This window comes from Mobula birostris, chromosome 7 (genome assembly GCF_030028105.1).
Source record: "Mobula birostris isolate sMobBir1 chromosome 7, sMobBir1.hap1, whole genome shotgun sequence".
Classification (NCBI taxonomy): Eukaryota; Metazoa; Chordata; class Chondrichthyes; order Myliobatiformes; family Myliobatidae; genus Mobula; species Mobula birostris.
This window is the reverse complement of record NC_092376.1, coordinates 131207826-131224462: the sequence shown is the minus strand read 5'-3', so window position 1 is coordinate 131224462 and position 16637 is coordinate 131207826. Positions and strand designations below refer to the sequence as shown.

Sequence of the window (16637 nt, the reverse complement as noted above, 5' to 3'; positions counted from 1 at the left end):
GGAATGAGGAAAGGTGCAGCTGACTCCTATCGCCAAATCATATCGTTTTCTCGCGGCCCGGTAGCAAGTGCTTTGTGGCCTGGTACCGGTCTGCGGTCTGGTGGTTGGGGACCGCTGATCTAGACCCCTAACAGTATGGGAGTCTCAATCAATATGTGGGAAATTCAAATCCCCTACCACCACAACTTTATGTTTCCTGCAGTTGCCTGCTATCTCTCTGCAGATTTGCTCCTCCAATTCTCGCTGACTATTGGGTGGTCTATAATACAACCCCACTAATGTGGCCATACCTTTCCTGTTTCTCATCTCCACTCATAAGGACTCAGTAGACAAGCCATCTAATCTGTCCTGCCTGAGCACTGCTGTAACATTTACCCTGACAAGCAATGCTACCCCCCCGCCCAACCTTTCATTCCTCTGCCTCTTATCACATCTGAAACATCGGAACCCTGGAATATTAAGCTCCAGTTCTGCCCCTCCTGTAGCAAAGTTTCACTAATTGCTATAACATCATAATTCCACGTGTCATTCCACGCCCTCAACTCGACTGCCTTCCCTGCAATACTCCTAGTATTGAAATATATACACCTCAGAAGAGTTTTAAAGATTTCTGTCTTTATGACAGAAGTTAACAAGTAAACGGTATAACGCTGCTGGCATTTCATATGTGACGAGATCAGGGTGGTGACAGGGAGTTAAATAGACCTATGACCTGGGGGAAGAAGATGTTCGTCATCCTAACAGTTCTTGTCTTAATGCTGCGATACCTCCTGCCTGATTGCAGGGGATTAAAGAGATACAGTAGTTGGATGGATGGCAGGGCTCATTGGCGATGCCGAGGCCCTGCACACACAGTGCTCCTGATAAATATCCCTGATGTTTAGAAGAGAGACCCCAGTGATCCTCTCAAACTTTGTAGAGATGTGGTCAAATGCCTTGCAAGTCCCATACCAGATGGTGACGCAGCTGGCCAGGATACTCTTGATAGTGATGCTGTAAAAATTCAGATATCCGTTACCCTGGCACTCAGGAAGTAGCATACCATTGTATTGTTTTGATCATCGGCATAAAAACTCCCGTCTGTCCCCTAACTATCCAAGTCTCCAATCAAACTTTCTGCTTGTCTCCCCAGGGTGTATTATGAGCCATGCATTGTGCCACAGACCTGAATGCGGCTGCAGCTCTTCTCTGAAAAGCCATGCTTCCCCACCTGCTCACCACACTACTTCGCAAGATCAAAAACAATATACTTGTTACTGAGGGGAATAGCCACAGGGGTATCTTGCACTCCCTTGCCTACACCCTCTACCTTTCTTGGTGGTCACCTGGCAACTTGCTGCCGAAATTTCTGGCGTGACTACCTCACTGAAGCTCTGGTTCCTGAAATTTGCAACATCACTGATGCTTCTGAGTGAGTCCAGCTCCAGCTCCAGCCACGTGAGGCAGGAGCAGTAGCTGTTCATATTTCCCACAAGGACACTGGACTTTGTACTGAACAGAAGGGTCTTGAGGTTCAAGTCAATAGCTCCCTGAAAGTGACGAAGATTAAAGATTAAAAATAATTAGCTTTATTTGTCAGATGTATATAGAAATACACCTTCAGTGAAATGGGTCATTTTTAGTGATGTGCTGGAGACAACCCATAAGTTTTGCCATTCAGCCTGTGGCAACCTAGCATGCTCACAGCATACTAGCCCTAAGTTGTGTGTGTATTTGGAATGTGGGAGGAAATGAGAGCTTCTGGAGGAATCCCACGCAATAATGGGGAGAACATGCAAACACTTTACAGACAGCAGTGGGAATTAAACCCCAATTTCCTGATCACTGGCATTGTAAATCATTCAGCTACCCACTACATACCAGATGCATAGTCTGATAGGGTAGTAATGAAAGCCTATGACCTACTTGCCTTCATTAGTTGAGGCGTTGAGTTGAAGTGCCAGCAAATTATGCTGCAGTTTTGTAAAACTGTGGTGAAGCAGGGTATTACCTTTAATTCTGGTTGCCCCATTACAAGAGCGATGTGGAGGCTTTCAAAGGGTGCAGAAGAGGTTTACAGGATGTTACCCAGTGGGCATGTGATGTGAGAAGAGATTAGAGCAATGGAGATTTCGGGGAGACCTGACAAGGGCATGCTTCTGTGCTGTACTGTGTTCTATGCTCTATGTACGTTGTTTATGTTCACTTCTGAACTGCTTCAAGGAATTTGTTTTCAGATTAGAAACACTAACTTGCTCTTTAGTGGATTGTCATCAAATCACCACACCTGACATTATACACCACCACGCAATCGCCCATCATCCAAGATAGAATACCTCTCTTCAAAACTATGCTTATGAAAAGAAATGTATTGGACAGGAGTGAGATATGCCAGCTAGTGGAATGGTGCTGCAGCAACAAGCTGGCACTCAACGTCATTAAGACGAAAGAGCTGATTGTGGACTTCAGGAAGGGTAAGTCTAAGGAATGCTTACCAATCCTCATAGAGGGATCAGAAGTGGAGAGAGCGAGCAGCTTCAAGTTCCTGGGCACAAGGTCTCTGAGGACCTAACCTGGTCCCAACATATTGATGTAGTCATAAAGAAGGCAAGACAGCGGCTATACTTCATTAGGAAAGTTTGAAGTGATTTGGCATGTCAACAAATATACTCAAAAACTTCTATAGTTATACCGTGGAAAGCATTCAGACAGGCGGCATCACTGTCTGGAATGGAGGGGGCTACTGCAATGGATCAAAAGAAGCTGCAGAAGTTTGTAAATCTAGTCAGCTCCATCTTGGGCACTAGCCTACAAAGTACCCAGGACATCTTTAGGGAGCTGTGTCTGAGAAAGGCAGCATACATTATTAAGGACCTCCAGCACCCAGGGCATGCCCTTTTCTCACTGTTACTATCAGGTAGGAGATACAGAAGCCTGAAGGCACACACTCAGCGTTTCAGGAACGGCTTCTTCCCATCTGACTTCCGATTCCTGAATGGACTTTGAAGCTTTGGACACTACCTCACTTTTTTAATATACAGTATCTCTGTTTTTGCACATTTTTTAATAATCTATTCAATATGTGTAACTCACTTGTTTATCTATTATTATGTTTTATTTTATTTATTATTACTTTTTTTACTGTCTCTGCTAGATTATGTATTGCATTGAACTGCTGCTACTAAGTTAACAAATTTCACGTCACTTGCCGGTGATAATAAAACTGATACTGACTCTGATTCTGAATTAATGAACCTAACCCCACAGTGGAATCAATGGCATTGCTTTTCATGACAAAAGCTCAATTTTAAACAAATTTAAGCTATCCAGATTATTACACCGGTTTTTAAGAGAGTGAAAATAAAATCAAGGCATGGTAAGCAATTTTGCTGTTTATTTATCAAGAAGATTGTCATTGCATTTGCAAAAATGCGGTTTTCATTCTCGTGTTGAAATGTGTAAATCAGCAACGTCCTGGTTTACGTATACGAATGTTGGCCTTTCGTTGCCTGAAGAAGAATTAAGAATATTTATTGTGAGCTAGTGATTATTGAGTTTTTTGTTAACTTTGATTACTGGCAAAGTAGACTAACAGCTGAGCTCAAGGTTCTTTGATTACAAATTAGAACTTGAGAACATGTCTAAAGTTAGATAAACTTGGTATAAATTGAAAATGGCAGAACTTCAACATGAACATCTGAAACATGTTGATATATTCACACAAATAAGGCAATCATAAAGCTTTTATTCACTATCACATCCTTGGAATGTTTAAGTTCATCTGTATTTCTCCATCCACTAACTAAAGCATCATAATTAATTCAGCATTTAATTGTTAATATTCTTCGGACGGTGATAAATTAACTGATCTTAATTGTGCTCTACACTTTCAGATCCATAGTGGCCAATACACATTATCATTCATCGACCTGTAGTAGCAAATACATTTTAGTTTTCTGGGTATTCCCATCGAATTAGTGGTCATGAGTTCTCTCGGACCTTCTGGAACATCAGTGTTATAATTATGTTTCTGTGTACTTTCAGAATACAAATTATAAAGTGGAATTATTATTCTAGTAGAGCATAGCAGATCTGTAACCAATCTCCATCTGTGTGCCTCAGTTACATATTCCATATTATACTTCCTTGTCAACAAGCCGAATGGCTCAGTCTCAAATATCGATACCCTGTTTTTTACTGAGCAATGGGACACTGCTGGCATTTTCCTCAGTGACCAATGAAGAATTCAGAATGTTTAGAAATATGTGCAGTCACAGAAGTCCTGGATTCCTGCAAGGAGATCACTGCAGCTGCTAAAGTGTACTCTAATACTGGAGGTGTTCCACAGAAGAGTTCTAACTTCCTCCAGTTCCCCAGCAATTGCACTACAGAATCTACCCACTGAGCCCTGCTGCTCTTTCACCTTCATTAATTCAAATGCAGAGGAACAGCTGTGAGTTAAGTTTCTGGTCATCTTTTGAATTAATTGCAGTATTTTTAAGACTCTTTTGGCATTTTAAAACACCTTCTAACGGTAATAATTAAAACAACAGTTTTATAGCTTTTAAATGTTTGTGAATATTTCATTAAAAAATTTGACAGTTTGATGAGGCAGGGAGCATGGTTTAGTAGCTTTCAGATAATTTCTATGGGTGGGATACTTCCCCATGGTGCCACTTACAACCAAAAGACCATCTGCATCACTGAGCCTCAGGTAAAAATCTGTTCTAAGTAAGTGCAGACCAGTGCAAAAAAATCTGCTGGAGGAACTCAGTGAGTCAGGCTGCATCTGTGGAGGCAGAAGGGTAGTCTAGGTTTTAGGTTATTGTCAGGTAATATCAGACTAAATTTTTGGCAGACAAAAAATATCGAGACAATTCTAAACTTTGGCAAGGTTTCTAAAAGGTCAGTAGGTCTGAAAACCATTCTGAGCCAATGTAACTCAGATTCATAATATTCTAAACTGTTAATATGGTTGGAAATTACATTCACCATTTCTCAGAATTTTTCAGATACATTCTGCCAGTCTTATTCATTTATGATATATGAATCTTTAAGTTAGATTTGTTTTATTGGTAATACTTCCAATATGAAAATAGTTTACTGATACAAAATTCAATAATTTTGTTTCCTAACTTATTGAGAGATTTTTAAATTTTCTGTTTGATTTATAGCATGCCTACACATGGCAAAATATTGTTTGTAACTCATTTATATAATTTGTGTTATTATAAGAGATCCCACCATTACTTTTACAAATAGACTGTGCAATAGATTCAGGTGATCGATCTTTACTACTCATCTACCTCATCAAAAGAAAGAATGAATTTACTTACTTGATCTCCATGCACAGCACACACTCATTTGAGTAGGTATTACCATCTGTGCCACAGAGTGGAGCATAATTCCTTGGACATGCTGGCAAAATATATTTATCACAGGCCGGCTGTAAAGAATTAAAAATGTCACATCTCAATAATAGGAAACAAATTCTGGGAAAATCCTTTTAACTGTCATACGGCAAATCAAATAATCTTACTTGTTCCATTGCGTCATCAGTCTGACTACATACGGCCATACCTGAAAATACAGTAATTTTATTGTAACTGATGGATTAACTAAATTGATTTTGCAGCCAACATCTTTACGTGAAATGTAATGCAAGGCAATAACTCAAGATAATACATTAAAACATGCTGGAAACTGAAAGTGGTCTTTTGAAATCTAAGATGAAAGATTTATCAAAAATAATATCCAAGTATGTTAATTTAAAAACATTTCTTTTGTAACCATCATCTTGAGTCGCCACATAAGTTAATTCAACAAAGAAAATAGAAACAGAAACCTACAGCACAATACAGGCCCTTCGGCCCAAAAAGTTGTGCCAAACATGTCTCTACCTTAGAAATTACTAGGCTTACCCATAGACCTCTATCTTTCTAAGCTCTATGCACCTATTCAAAAGTCTCTTAAAAGACCCTATCGTATCTTCCTCCACCACTGTTGCCGGCAGCCCATTCCATGCACTCACCACTCTCCGAGTAAAACTTACCCCTGACATCTCCTCTGTACCTATTCCCCAGCACCTTAAACCTGTGTCCTCTTGTGGGAACCATTTCAGCCCTGAGAAAAAGCCTCTGACTGTCCACACGATCAATGCCTCTCATCATCTTATACACATCTATCAGGTCACCCCTCATCCTCCGTCGCTCCAAGGAGAAAATGCCGAGTTCACTCACCCTGTTTTCAGAAGGCATGCTCCCCAATCCAGGCAACATCCTTGTAAGTCTCCTCTGCACCCTTTCTATGGCTTCCACATCCTTCCTGTAGTTAGGCGACCAGAACTGAGCACAGTACTCCAAGTGGGGTCCGACCAGGGTCTTCTATAGCTGCAACATTACCTCTCGGCTCCTAAATTCAATTCCACGATTGATGAAGGCCAATACACCGTACGCCGTCTTAACCACAGAGTCAACCTGCGCAGCTGCTTTGAGCGTCCTATGGACTCGGATCCCAAGGTCCCTCTGATCCTCCACACTGCCAAGAGTCTTACCATTAATACTATATTATGCCATCATATTTGACATACCAAAGTGAACCACCTCACACTTATCTGGATTGAACTCCATATGCCACTCCTCAGCCCAGTTTTAAATCCTATCAATGTCCAGCTGTAACCTCTGACAGCCCTCCACACTATCCACAGCACCCCCAACATTTGTGTCATCAGCAAACTTACTAGCCCATCCCTCCACTTCCTCATCCAGGTCATTTATAAAAATCACGAAGAGTAAGGGTCCCAGAACAGATCCCTGAGGCACAACAGTGGTCACTGACCTCCATGCAGAATATGACCCATCTACAAGCACTCTTTGCCTTCTGTGGGCAAGCCAGTTCTGGAACCACAAAGCAATGTACCCTTGGATCCCATGCCTCTTCACTTTCTCAATAAGCCTTGCATGGGGTACCTTATCAAATGCCTTGCTGAAATCCATATACACTACATCTACGGCTCTACCTTCATCAATGTGTTTAGTCACATCCTCAAAAAATTCAATCAGGCTCGTAAGGCATGACCTGCCCTTGACAAAGTCATGCTAACTAGTCATATTATACCTCTCCAAATGTTCATAAATGCTGCCTCTCAGATTCTTCTCCAACAACTTACCAACCACTGAAGTAAGACTCACTGGTCTATCATTTCCTGGGCTATCTCTACTCCCTTTCTTGCATAAAGGAACAACATCCACCAACCTCCAATCCTCCGGAACCTCTCCTGTCCCCATTGCTGATTCAAAGATCATTGCCAGAGGCTCAGCAATCTCCTCCCTCACCACCCACAGTAGCCTGGGGTACATCTCATCTGGTCCCAGCAACTTATCCAACTTGATGCTTTCCAAAAGCTCCAGCACATCCTCTTTCCTAATATCTACATGCTCAAGCTTTACAGTCTGCTGCAAGTCATCACTACAATCACCAAGATCATTTTCCACAGTGAATATTGCAGTAAAGTATTCATTAAGTACCTCTACTATTTCCTCCGGTTCCATACACACTTTCCTACTGTCACACTTGATCGGTCCTATTCTTTCACGTCTTATCCTCTTGCTCTTCACGTAGAATGGCTTGGGGTTTTCCTTCATCCTTCCCGCCAAGGCCTTCTCATGGCCCCTTCTGGCTCTCCAAATTTCCTTTTTAGACTGCTTCCTGTTGGCCTTATAATATAGATCTCTAACATTAACTAGATCTCTGAACCTTCTGTAAGCTTTTCTGCTTGACTAGATTTATTACAGCCTTTGTACACCATGGTTCCTGTACCTTACCAGAACTTCCCCGTCTCATTGGAACATACCTATGCAGAACTCCACAGAAATATCCCCTGAACATTTGCCACATTTCTTCCATACTTTTCCCTGAGAACCTCTGTTCCCAATTTAAGCTTCCAATTTCCTGCCTGATAGCCTCATAATTCCCCTTACTCCAATTAAACCTTTTCTAACGTGTCTGTTCCTATCCCTCTCCAATGCTATTGTAAAAGAGATAGAATTATGATCCCTATCTCCAAAATGCTCTCCCACTGAGAGATCTGACACCTGACCAGGTTCATTTCCCAATACCAAATCAAGTACAGTCTCTCCTCTTGTAGGCTTATCTACAGAAATACTGTAAATATGTATTGCAAATTAAAAGACAATAATTGAAGGTCTGTATGAAATATTTAAACAAGCAGAGTCCTATTTTATTTCCAATAAATCCATACTGTAAACCTGTACTGTGTATAAAGTAACTCCCAGTGAACTGAAATCAGAAATGTGCACAACTTTTCAAAGGTCAGAACCTAATGGGGTAATCTAAGAAATTTACTTTGTCAGTAATTCACTATAAATCAATCCTTGCAGAGGGATGGATTTAGGAGCTATATATATATCTATTTTCAATCAACTGGGCTGGCTACTTAAGTTAATTAGAAATGCTATTTTACTTTTATTCCATATGCAGATATTATTAATGTCAAAGTAATATGTTACTGAAATTGAAAACTGGTAGTTGTACGTTATAAAACAATGGCTTTTAAAAACTTACCAATCATTTTGAATATTGTGGTGAAATGCACCAATTTCTAAGTGATTGTACTCACCAGCAAAAGTGAAAATCACAAGGGTTGCAATGAGAAAATATTTTGTTTTCTTCATTTTGAAGTCTCTTGCTTTGCTTCGGACCACTCGGTATCAGCAGTATTTATATCTTTGCATGACCCCTAGTTACCATGTTTGTGACATCACTAGGTACATATCAAAGCATAATCCATTACATTATGTGCACCTGCATTAGTTATATGCTTGTTTCCTGATGTTGCAAATCACTTTCAAAGTTTTATTTTCAACTTGTTAACCTTCAAGTAAGTTTGTTTATCTGACGGGTATTAAGTAAGTTTTTCATAATCTACCTCAGCTTATCAGGAATTTTTTACTAAGTGTTGGTTTATGTTATAACTAACAAAAATGCTGGACAACGATTTTTCAATGTCATTAATTATTCACTTCAGCAATATATCAACATATGACCAATATTTGTTCATTCCTTTAATATTTAATCGTAGTTTAAAATATCAATACAGGATTGTATTTGAGTAAGCAAATGTTATTCATCCCTTTATCTGAATTTAGCCTCAAATATTGTTTTATGTATTTACTAAAGTGCATGTCATTCATAAGATCAGAATTTATTTATTTATCTACTGTGCAGAATTGCCTTGCTATGCTGTGTCTTGCCTGTCTTTAATAAGTTCCCACATAAGAAGGTAATTACAAAATTAGAGCAATATGGGATTGGTTGTAATACCTCCATGTGGATCAGCAGTTGGTTGACAGGCAGGAATAAGTTGCTCTTTTGTTATGTGGCAACTGATGACTCATGAGGTACAGCATAGGTCAGTTCTATGGCCTTAATATGTACAATGTTAATTAATAATTTAGATGAGGGAACTGAAAATAATCCTTTAAGTTTAATGATTACATAAAACTAGATAGGGCTTTGAGGAGGTCATTGAGGATAAAGTAGACAAATTGAGTAAGTGGGCAAGCTGAGACACTAAGTCATCCATAGTGGAAGGAAATATTGTGGCAGAATAAAGGCATAATATTCTTCAGATGACATTGTACTGGGTAAGGTTAACATATAAAGGAACCCGGATGTCCTTATATACCTGTCACCAAAAGCAAACATGGAGAAAACAGTTTAGGATACAACTGGTATGCTGGCCTTTGATACCAAGAAAGGGAGAAATTTCATCATTCAGAGAGTGGCAAACTTGTAGAATTCTGTTCCGAAAAAACCTGTGGCCGCCACATTTCTGAATAGATTCAAGGAAATAGATACATTCAATACAAAATTCATCAAAAGTAGGAATAAGCTATTAATGGGGAATATCGGCCATGAGCACTTTATCAAAGAATGAAGCAATTAATTTCTGTTACTCAAATATATTTTCAAAGGGATATATATATATATCTATATATAGTTTAAAATCTCTCCATTGTCCTTTTATGAGTTCCTTGATTCCAGAGTGCTGTTGGAGGAGGGTGAGGGAAATTTTTACCTTACTATCTGCTTTCAAGAAAGTCAAATAATTGATTGCACCAGATTGATTGCTATATGAAAACGTTAATCACATAATCATTCTCTTCGATTAGGGACTGAGCATTCTGCCAAAGAAATCTGCAATTAATTTTCCTGCACCAATGTAACAGGGTAGTTACTATCAAAGCCAATGATAGATGCTGTGGAGACCATAGCAATCACTTGAACAAATCTTGCAGGTGTTCGTATTTTTTTAAATTCCCATGAACACATCACCGGTGGTAAATTATTTGCTACATTTTTCAAATACTGTGTAAGCAGTAGTTAATTTACAGAGTAAAGTTTCAAATATCTTTTGTGCTATTTTAAAGATTTACTGAGATTATGGGACTGAACAGTGCAATTTTTCATCTGTTGATACATAATTGTTTCTGATGCAAATAACCATGGAACGAGGGATATCTGTTAAATGAGTATGTCTCAATTTATTCAATAAATATACTGAGATCTAAAGGTGCAAGATTATCTTCAACAGGTAGCTCCACACTTTTAAGAATGAACCAAAATCTACAAAGTTGCCAATGAAAATTCAAGTTTAAGATGCCCAGAAAAGGTATTCGTTTCTCCCAGGATATTCTTTTTGGCGAGCCGTAATGGCAGAGGAGATGCAAGAGACTTCTGATGCTGTAATCTGGAACATCAATACCTCTAGTAAAGAAAGTCAGCAGGTTGAGCAGCATCTGAGGGAAGTTTAGTGACAGCAGAGGATTGTTATTCTTCCTGGACTTGGAAATAGGCGACTATTACCAGACTGGAAACTTCATTCTGAGGCAGATGCTGTGCCATACCACCCTCAGCTGACACAATTACTGAAGTGCTTTGACAGCTCATCCTTTAATGTAGCTGTAAATAATTAATGATAATTCAATAAAGCTGATTTAATGGCCTGAGTTGGCCGTTTAATTGTCTGATCTTCCATGTAAAAATCACAAACTAGTTGGTGGTCAAATACTGGTTCTTCTGGGTAACTGCATCTAGAGTCCAGTATACAGCTTTGGTCTCCTTATTTCAGAAAGAAGATAATGCATTGAAAGCAGATCTGAGAAGGATTACTGGATTACTACATGGAATGGTGTGGTTACTTTTGAGGAAAGATTCACAGACATGGCCTGTATCCACAGGAGTTTAGACAACTGAGAGAACTTGATTGAAACATGAGGGTCTGAGGGTTTTGACGTGGTGGAGGTAAAGAGGGTGGGTCCTCACGTGAGATGATCTCGAATTAAGAACTAAAATTAAAATAAGGGATCACCACTTAAGGTAATGATGAGACTTTTTTTTCTCTCAGGGGTTGTCTTGGGTGGTGGGGGTTGGGGGTTGGGGGTTGGTGGATACTTATAAAGAAGAGGTTCACAGATTTTTGATAAATAAAGAGGTTATCATGCAGAGGTGTGAATGCAGAGTTGAGGTTATAATCAGATTACTCATGAATGTATTAAATAATGTTAGGGGACTGAGCAGTTTGCTCTTGATCCTAATTCGTGAGTCTTCCTGCTTCAGTAAGGATTACTTTCACCATGGTTAGCTAAAAGAGTACAGACAACACAAGCTTTGGATTCAAATCCATTAATCAAGCATATATAAATAGTGTGCAATCTGAGTTTTTTAAATTAATTATAAAGATATTTCTGTAGAATTTAAGTTGTTAATTGATGCCATTTCTGATTGTTAGCTGGCAAGTGAGATCATGAGTTTGAAGACAAAGATCTGAAAATATTTAGTAGTAAATGATGTTTAGTACAGAATTATTACCAGTGCCTTTGCTACTCCACCCCAATTGTCACTTTGTTCAGAAATGACCCAAGTGCAGAGTGGGAGAGTGAAGCAGGTCGATAGTTCACAGACTTTAGTGGGAACAGAGTTAGAGGAAAAAGAAAACAATAAGCACTAGGCCAAACAGGGCTGTTAACTAAAACTCTCAAATGGAAAATGAAGCCAACACTGAAGCTGAAAGGAACAACTGAATATAAAACGAATACTGCTAGGCTTCAGAGTCAGTTGACTCAACAGTCCAATTTCTCAGGCGAGGCCGAACGCAAGCGGGCAGCGAAACATTGCTGTGCTTTGTTCAAGACAAAGCACTATGACAAAAAGAATGAAGTTAAATACCATCACAATGAAATAATAATTAGCTGACACGTGTATTTTCACGAGTGCAATTGCTGTATCTGCTGTGCTGCCAAATCTGTGGTTGTGACACCAATGAGGAAATTCAAAATTGATGGTAGAAAGTTTACAAGGCTGACTATAGTCTCTTAATCTGATATATCAGAATTTGAAAGAAAAGTCAATTATAACAAACGATCTGGTGTGCAGTCTGGGTAACTAAAAGGCTCAATCGTAGGTGGGCTGCAGAGGTTTTGCCGTTCAATCCCTCCGCTAAGCTTACATCCAGATGGGCATCTCAGGACCCCAGAAAGGAAAGCCATCAGGAATACTACCAAGGCAGCAGAGAGAGCCTCAAGATGGCTGTGGATCAGGAGAGGTGATCTATGGCAGAATGCTACTCAGACACAAGTCAAGGCTTCAGCAAGCCCGGCTGGGTCACACAGACGAGGGTGTCTGATGTTGAAAGACCTGAAACACCCTGTGACCCAGGTTACATCAGTGATGTTGTTTCTGAATGCATCCCAAGATGTATCATTCTATCACTAAAACATAGCCTTCCATTGTCGGGTTCTTTTCTTCAGCCTCTCATTGGACATATTTAGGTTAAGAGAACAATAATTTATCCCTGATTTCACATAGACCTAAGATTCCCACAGAAAATGAAACAATCTCAAAGGCGGAGGTGTGTAGTTAATCTGAGGGAACAATGTAGAAAAACTTTCACATGAAATAAAGACTTACTTTATGATTGGTAAGCGAGGGAGAATATGGTTGATAGACTGTTACTTGAGGCTCATGGAATGCATTTCTTTTTGGTCCAGGGTCACAATGATCACACAGTGGCGGCAGAATTCCAAACTCCCCATTCGTTTGAGTACAAAAGTCCATTTATTATAATGGAAATTTAATTAGTAATGATTTGCAATATGAAGCAGAAATATAAATTAACAAGACACATAGTTATTTCATCGCAATGGGAAAGAAGTCAATAGAAAGAAATGAGAAACTTCAACTATTAACTAATTTAAAAAACAATCGGTATTATTCTTTCTGATGTACCAAGTGCATAACTTACTTTCCATTATGTACAAACTAATAAACCACTTATTAATAGCCAACCGGTTTCACCAAATTTCAGTGGATATTCTTGTAATTTCTTGTTGATCTACTAAAATTTTAAGATCTGGGAGCAGTTTTCATTCCTAACTGTTTCATCTTCAGTTTTGGGAAGGAAAACATAAGATGAAAATTCTCTTTTTCTTTTTTTTCCACATATTTTAGAGAATGATTAATCCTGAACTAGCTGCATTGGTTAAATGGGTAAATATTATTGATTTTTTTTCCTGCATTCTTCCAAATGAACAATGGTTCCCCAGAAAAAAGACAACCTTCTTGTACATACATTTTCCACAATTCTTTGACCAAATTTATGGTAGAGGACCAGAATTCTCTCTGCAATTCATTTCTGAAGGGCAAGTAAAGAGAACGTTCAGAATTTATTTTGATGTTTTCCTTTGTCTCAAACATAGCTACAATACAGTATCATTTGTAATTAAATGGTGCAGTGTGCTATAATGATGGTATACAATGTTCTGCACAACAGAGTAGAAGATAATTCCACTTCAGTTTAAATATGAGGAAAGACTCTTTTAGAAAAATGCAGATACAATGAGATAGGAAGATGCCTAGAATTTGAGTGTTCTTGGTCTTGGCAGAGAGAAGATGATAATTAAATAACTGTAGCTAATCTGTCAGAAGGAATTTGCGGGGGGAGGGAGATAGATGAGAACAGATGAAAGAGGGAACAATTATGTGAAGTTACTATGAAATACAGGATACTGTTGTTGCCGGAAATCAGACATAAAAGTAAATGCTGGAAATGCCCCCAAAAGAAAGCATATGAGCAGGGGGGAAAATAGAGTTAATATTACATGTTTATAGAAAATTATGTGGGGTATAGATAGGGTAAGTGCAAGTAGGCTTTTTCCACTGAGGTTGGTTGGGACAACAACCAAAGGTCACGGGTTAAGTGTGAAAGGTGAATAGCTTAAGGAGAACATGAGGGAAAAATTCTTCACTCACAGTGATATGAGAGTGTGGAATGAGCTGTCAGTGCAAGTGGTGGATATGATTTTGATTTCAACATTTAAGAGAAGTTTGGTTGGGTACATGGATAGTAGGGGTACAGAGTATTATGGTCCCAGTGCAGGTTGATGGGAGTAGACAGTTTGAATGGCTCGGCATGGACTAGATGGGCCAAAGGGCCTGCTTCTGTGCTGTACTAATCCATGACTCCATGATGACTTCACAACAGATCTTCAGGTGGCTATTCTGCCCCAGTGAACTCTTCTGCACAAATGATAACTTCTGAATCTATCTTAATGGTATTGACTAGCATGGCTGATATATACAATTTAAATATTCATATTTTGAATACCATCCTATATATAACTCTCAGAAGCTACATATGATAACTTGTTGCCTTGATATCCAACTGCAGCATTCTAAATACTCTGGGGATGTCATGTGCAAATATGTATATAATTAGTAGTGGCACAACAGCTGAATCTCTTCTTTTCTTGCAGTTGCAAAGTTTATGATGACTTACATTCAGAGATTACAATGCCATTAGAAGATGCCATATGACTGATAACATTGATAAAATTTATTGTATTTGCACTGTATCTTCGTAGAACAATCAAACAAGTTTAAATCAGATTTAAATAACCAATCCTCTTCTATGTACTGTTTGCCAAGAACAAAAGTGAATAATATCAGAAGCTAGGACTTTCTGGTTGTTCTGTAATGGTCCCAGTGCAAGGAACTGCAGCTGTGAATTTTTAGTGGTATGAATCTCACATGTACTATGATTTGTAGGGAAAAAAACAAGGTGACTTTTTAAATTTAATTAGTCACCTGAAATGCAACTTTCTCTCTAGAGATGTCAAAAGACATTAAGTCATTTAAACCTTCCTACTAAAACTGTGAGACCAACTTCTCTTTATCATTTACAATTGTCCACCTGCCCAGCACTACCAAAGCAATCAGTGGCTGTCCCTTGATCTTTGGCATATCTAAATGCAGCTTCTTCTTTCTCTTGTTCTCAATGTGGTTCCATTCTGATCATCACTAGCACTTTTAAATTCTGACGACATTACTTTGATCTAAAATATTATCTCTTTTTTTTCCATTTGCTTAAACTGCTGAGTAATTTTGGCACAGTCAGCTTATATTTCCAAATAGTTAAATAGGTTGCATCACAAACAGGAGAAAATCTGGAGATGCTGGAATTCCAAGCAACACACACAAAATATTTGAGGAACTCAGCAGGCCAGGCAAAATCTATGGGAAAGAGTACAGTTCACGTTTTGGGCTGAGACCCTTCATTGGGCACAGAATAGGTTGTTTGTACTGAGGGATAGGTCATACCTCTTGTGGGTTAGACTGTACAGATTTAAGGAAGCTCACAACATGGAATTTAATTTTTCTCAATTATGGTCATTGTCCTTCTTCCAGAGGAGAGAACAAACTAGATGATTTGGCATATAAATTGAAGGTGCAACACCAAATAACATACTTGAGGATGAATAAACAAGGCCAGAACATCTAATTTGTGTCTAATAATGCAGCAACTTGATAGTTTTAGATAATGAGGAGCTTTGATTCAAATACTAATGACGAAAAGAGAGAAGCATTAATTTGTCTAGAAACCGATTGTTATCTTTTTTTCTGGACATTAAGGCAACTTTCCACTAGCTTAGATTTAAGAATTCTCTAATATGGGGAGGGATGTAAGAATGTCATTAGTAAGTTGTAGGTGGAGGAGAGGGTGAGAGTTGAGATTGAATAAACCTGCTGCCCACTTAGTTCTCGTTGCCCCTTTGACATTTTTCTAATCAGCCTAGCTCTCACTAGGATTTACACACGTGACATTTTTTTGTTTGTTTTCTCTTCAGTATCTTGTTTCTCATGCAAGGAGGTCTGGAGTTTGCCTCTTATTTGAATATAAGACCATAATAACATAAGACATAGGAGCAGAATTAGGCCACACAGCCCATCAAGTTTGATGTATTATCCCTGTTAACCCTATTCTCCTGCCTTCTTCCCATAACCTGTTTAATCCGAACCTATCAACCTCCACTTTAAATACGCATACCCAATGACATTGCCACAGACAGCTGTGCAGGCTATGAATTCCACAGATTCACCCCCCTTTCGCTAAATAAAATTTTCCTCATCTCTGTTCTAATTGAATGTTCTTTAATTCTGAGGTGATGCCCTTTGCTTCTAGACTCCCCCACTACAGGAAACATCCTCTCCACATCCACTCCATTCAGACGTTTCAATATCCAATAGGGTTCAAAGAGATCCCCATTCATCTTCTTAACTCCAGCAGATGCAAGCCCAGA

General features: G+C 38.9%; 1 protein-coding gene across 1 annotated transcript; it reads right to left on the bottom strand.

Moving 5' to 3' along the window:
- Nucleotides 1-3421: 3421 nt before the first annotated feature.
- LOC140200819 (trypsin inhibitor ClTI-1-like) lies at nt 3422-8689 on the bottom strand. The gene is made up of 4 exons (XM_072264438.1): nt 8618-8689; nt 5519-5559; nt 5316-5425; nt 3422-3488 (listed from the first exon to the last, which is right to left on the bottom strand). The coding sequence occupies exons 1-4, from the start codon at nt 8670-8672 to the stop codon at nt 3443-3445; spliced, it is 252 nt and encodes an 83-aa protein (XP_072120539.1). The 5' UTR covers nt 8673-8689; the 3' UTR covers nt 3422-3442.
- Nucleotides 8690-16637: the final 7948 nt, after the last annotated feature.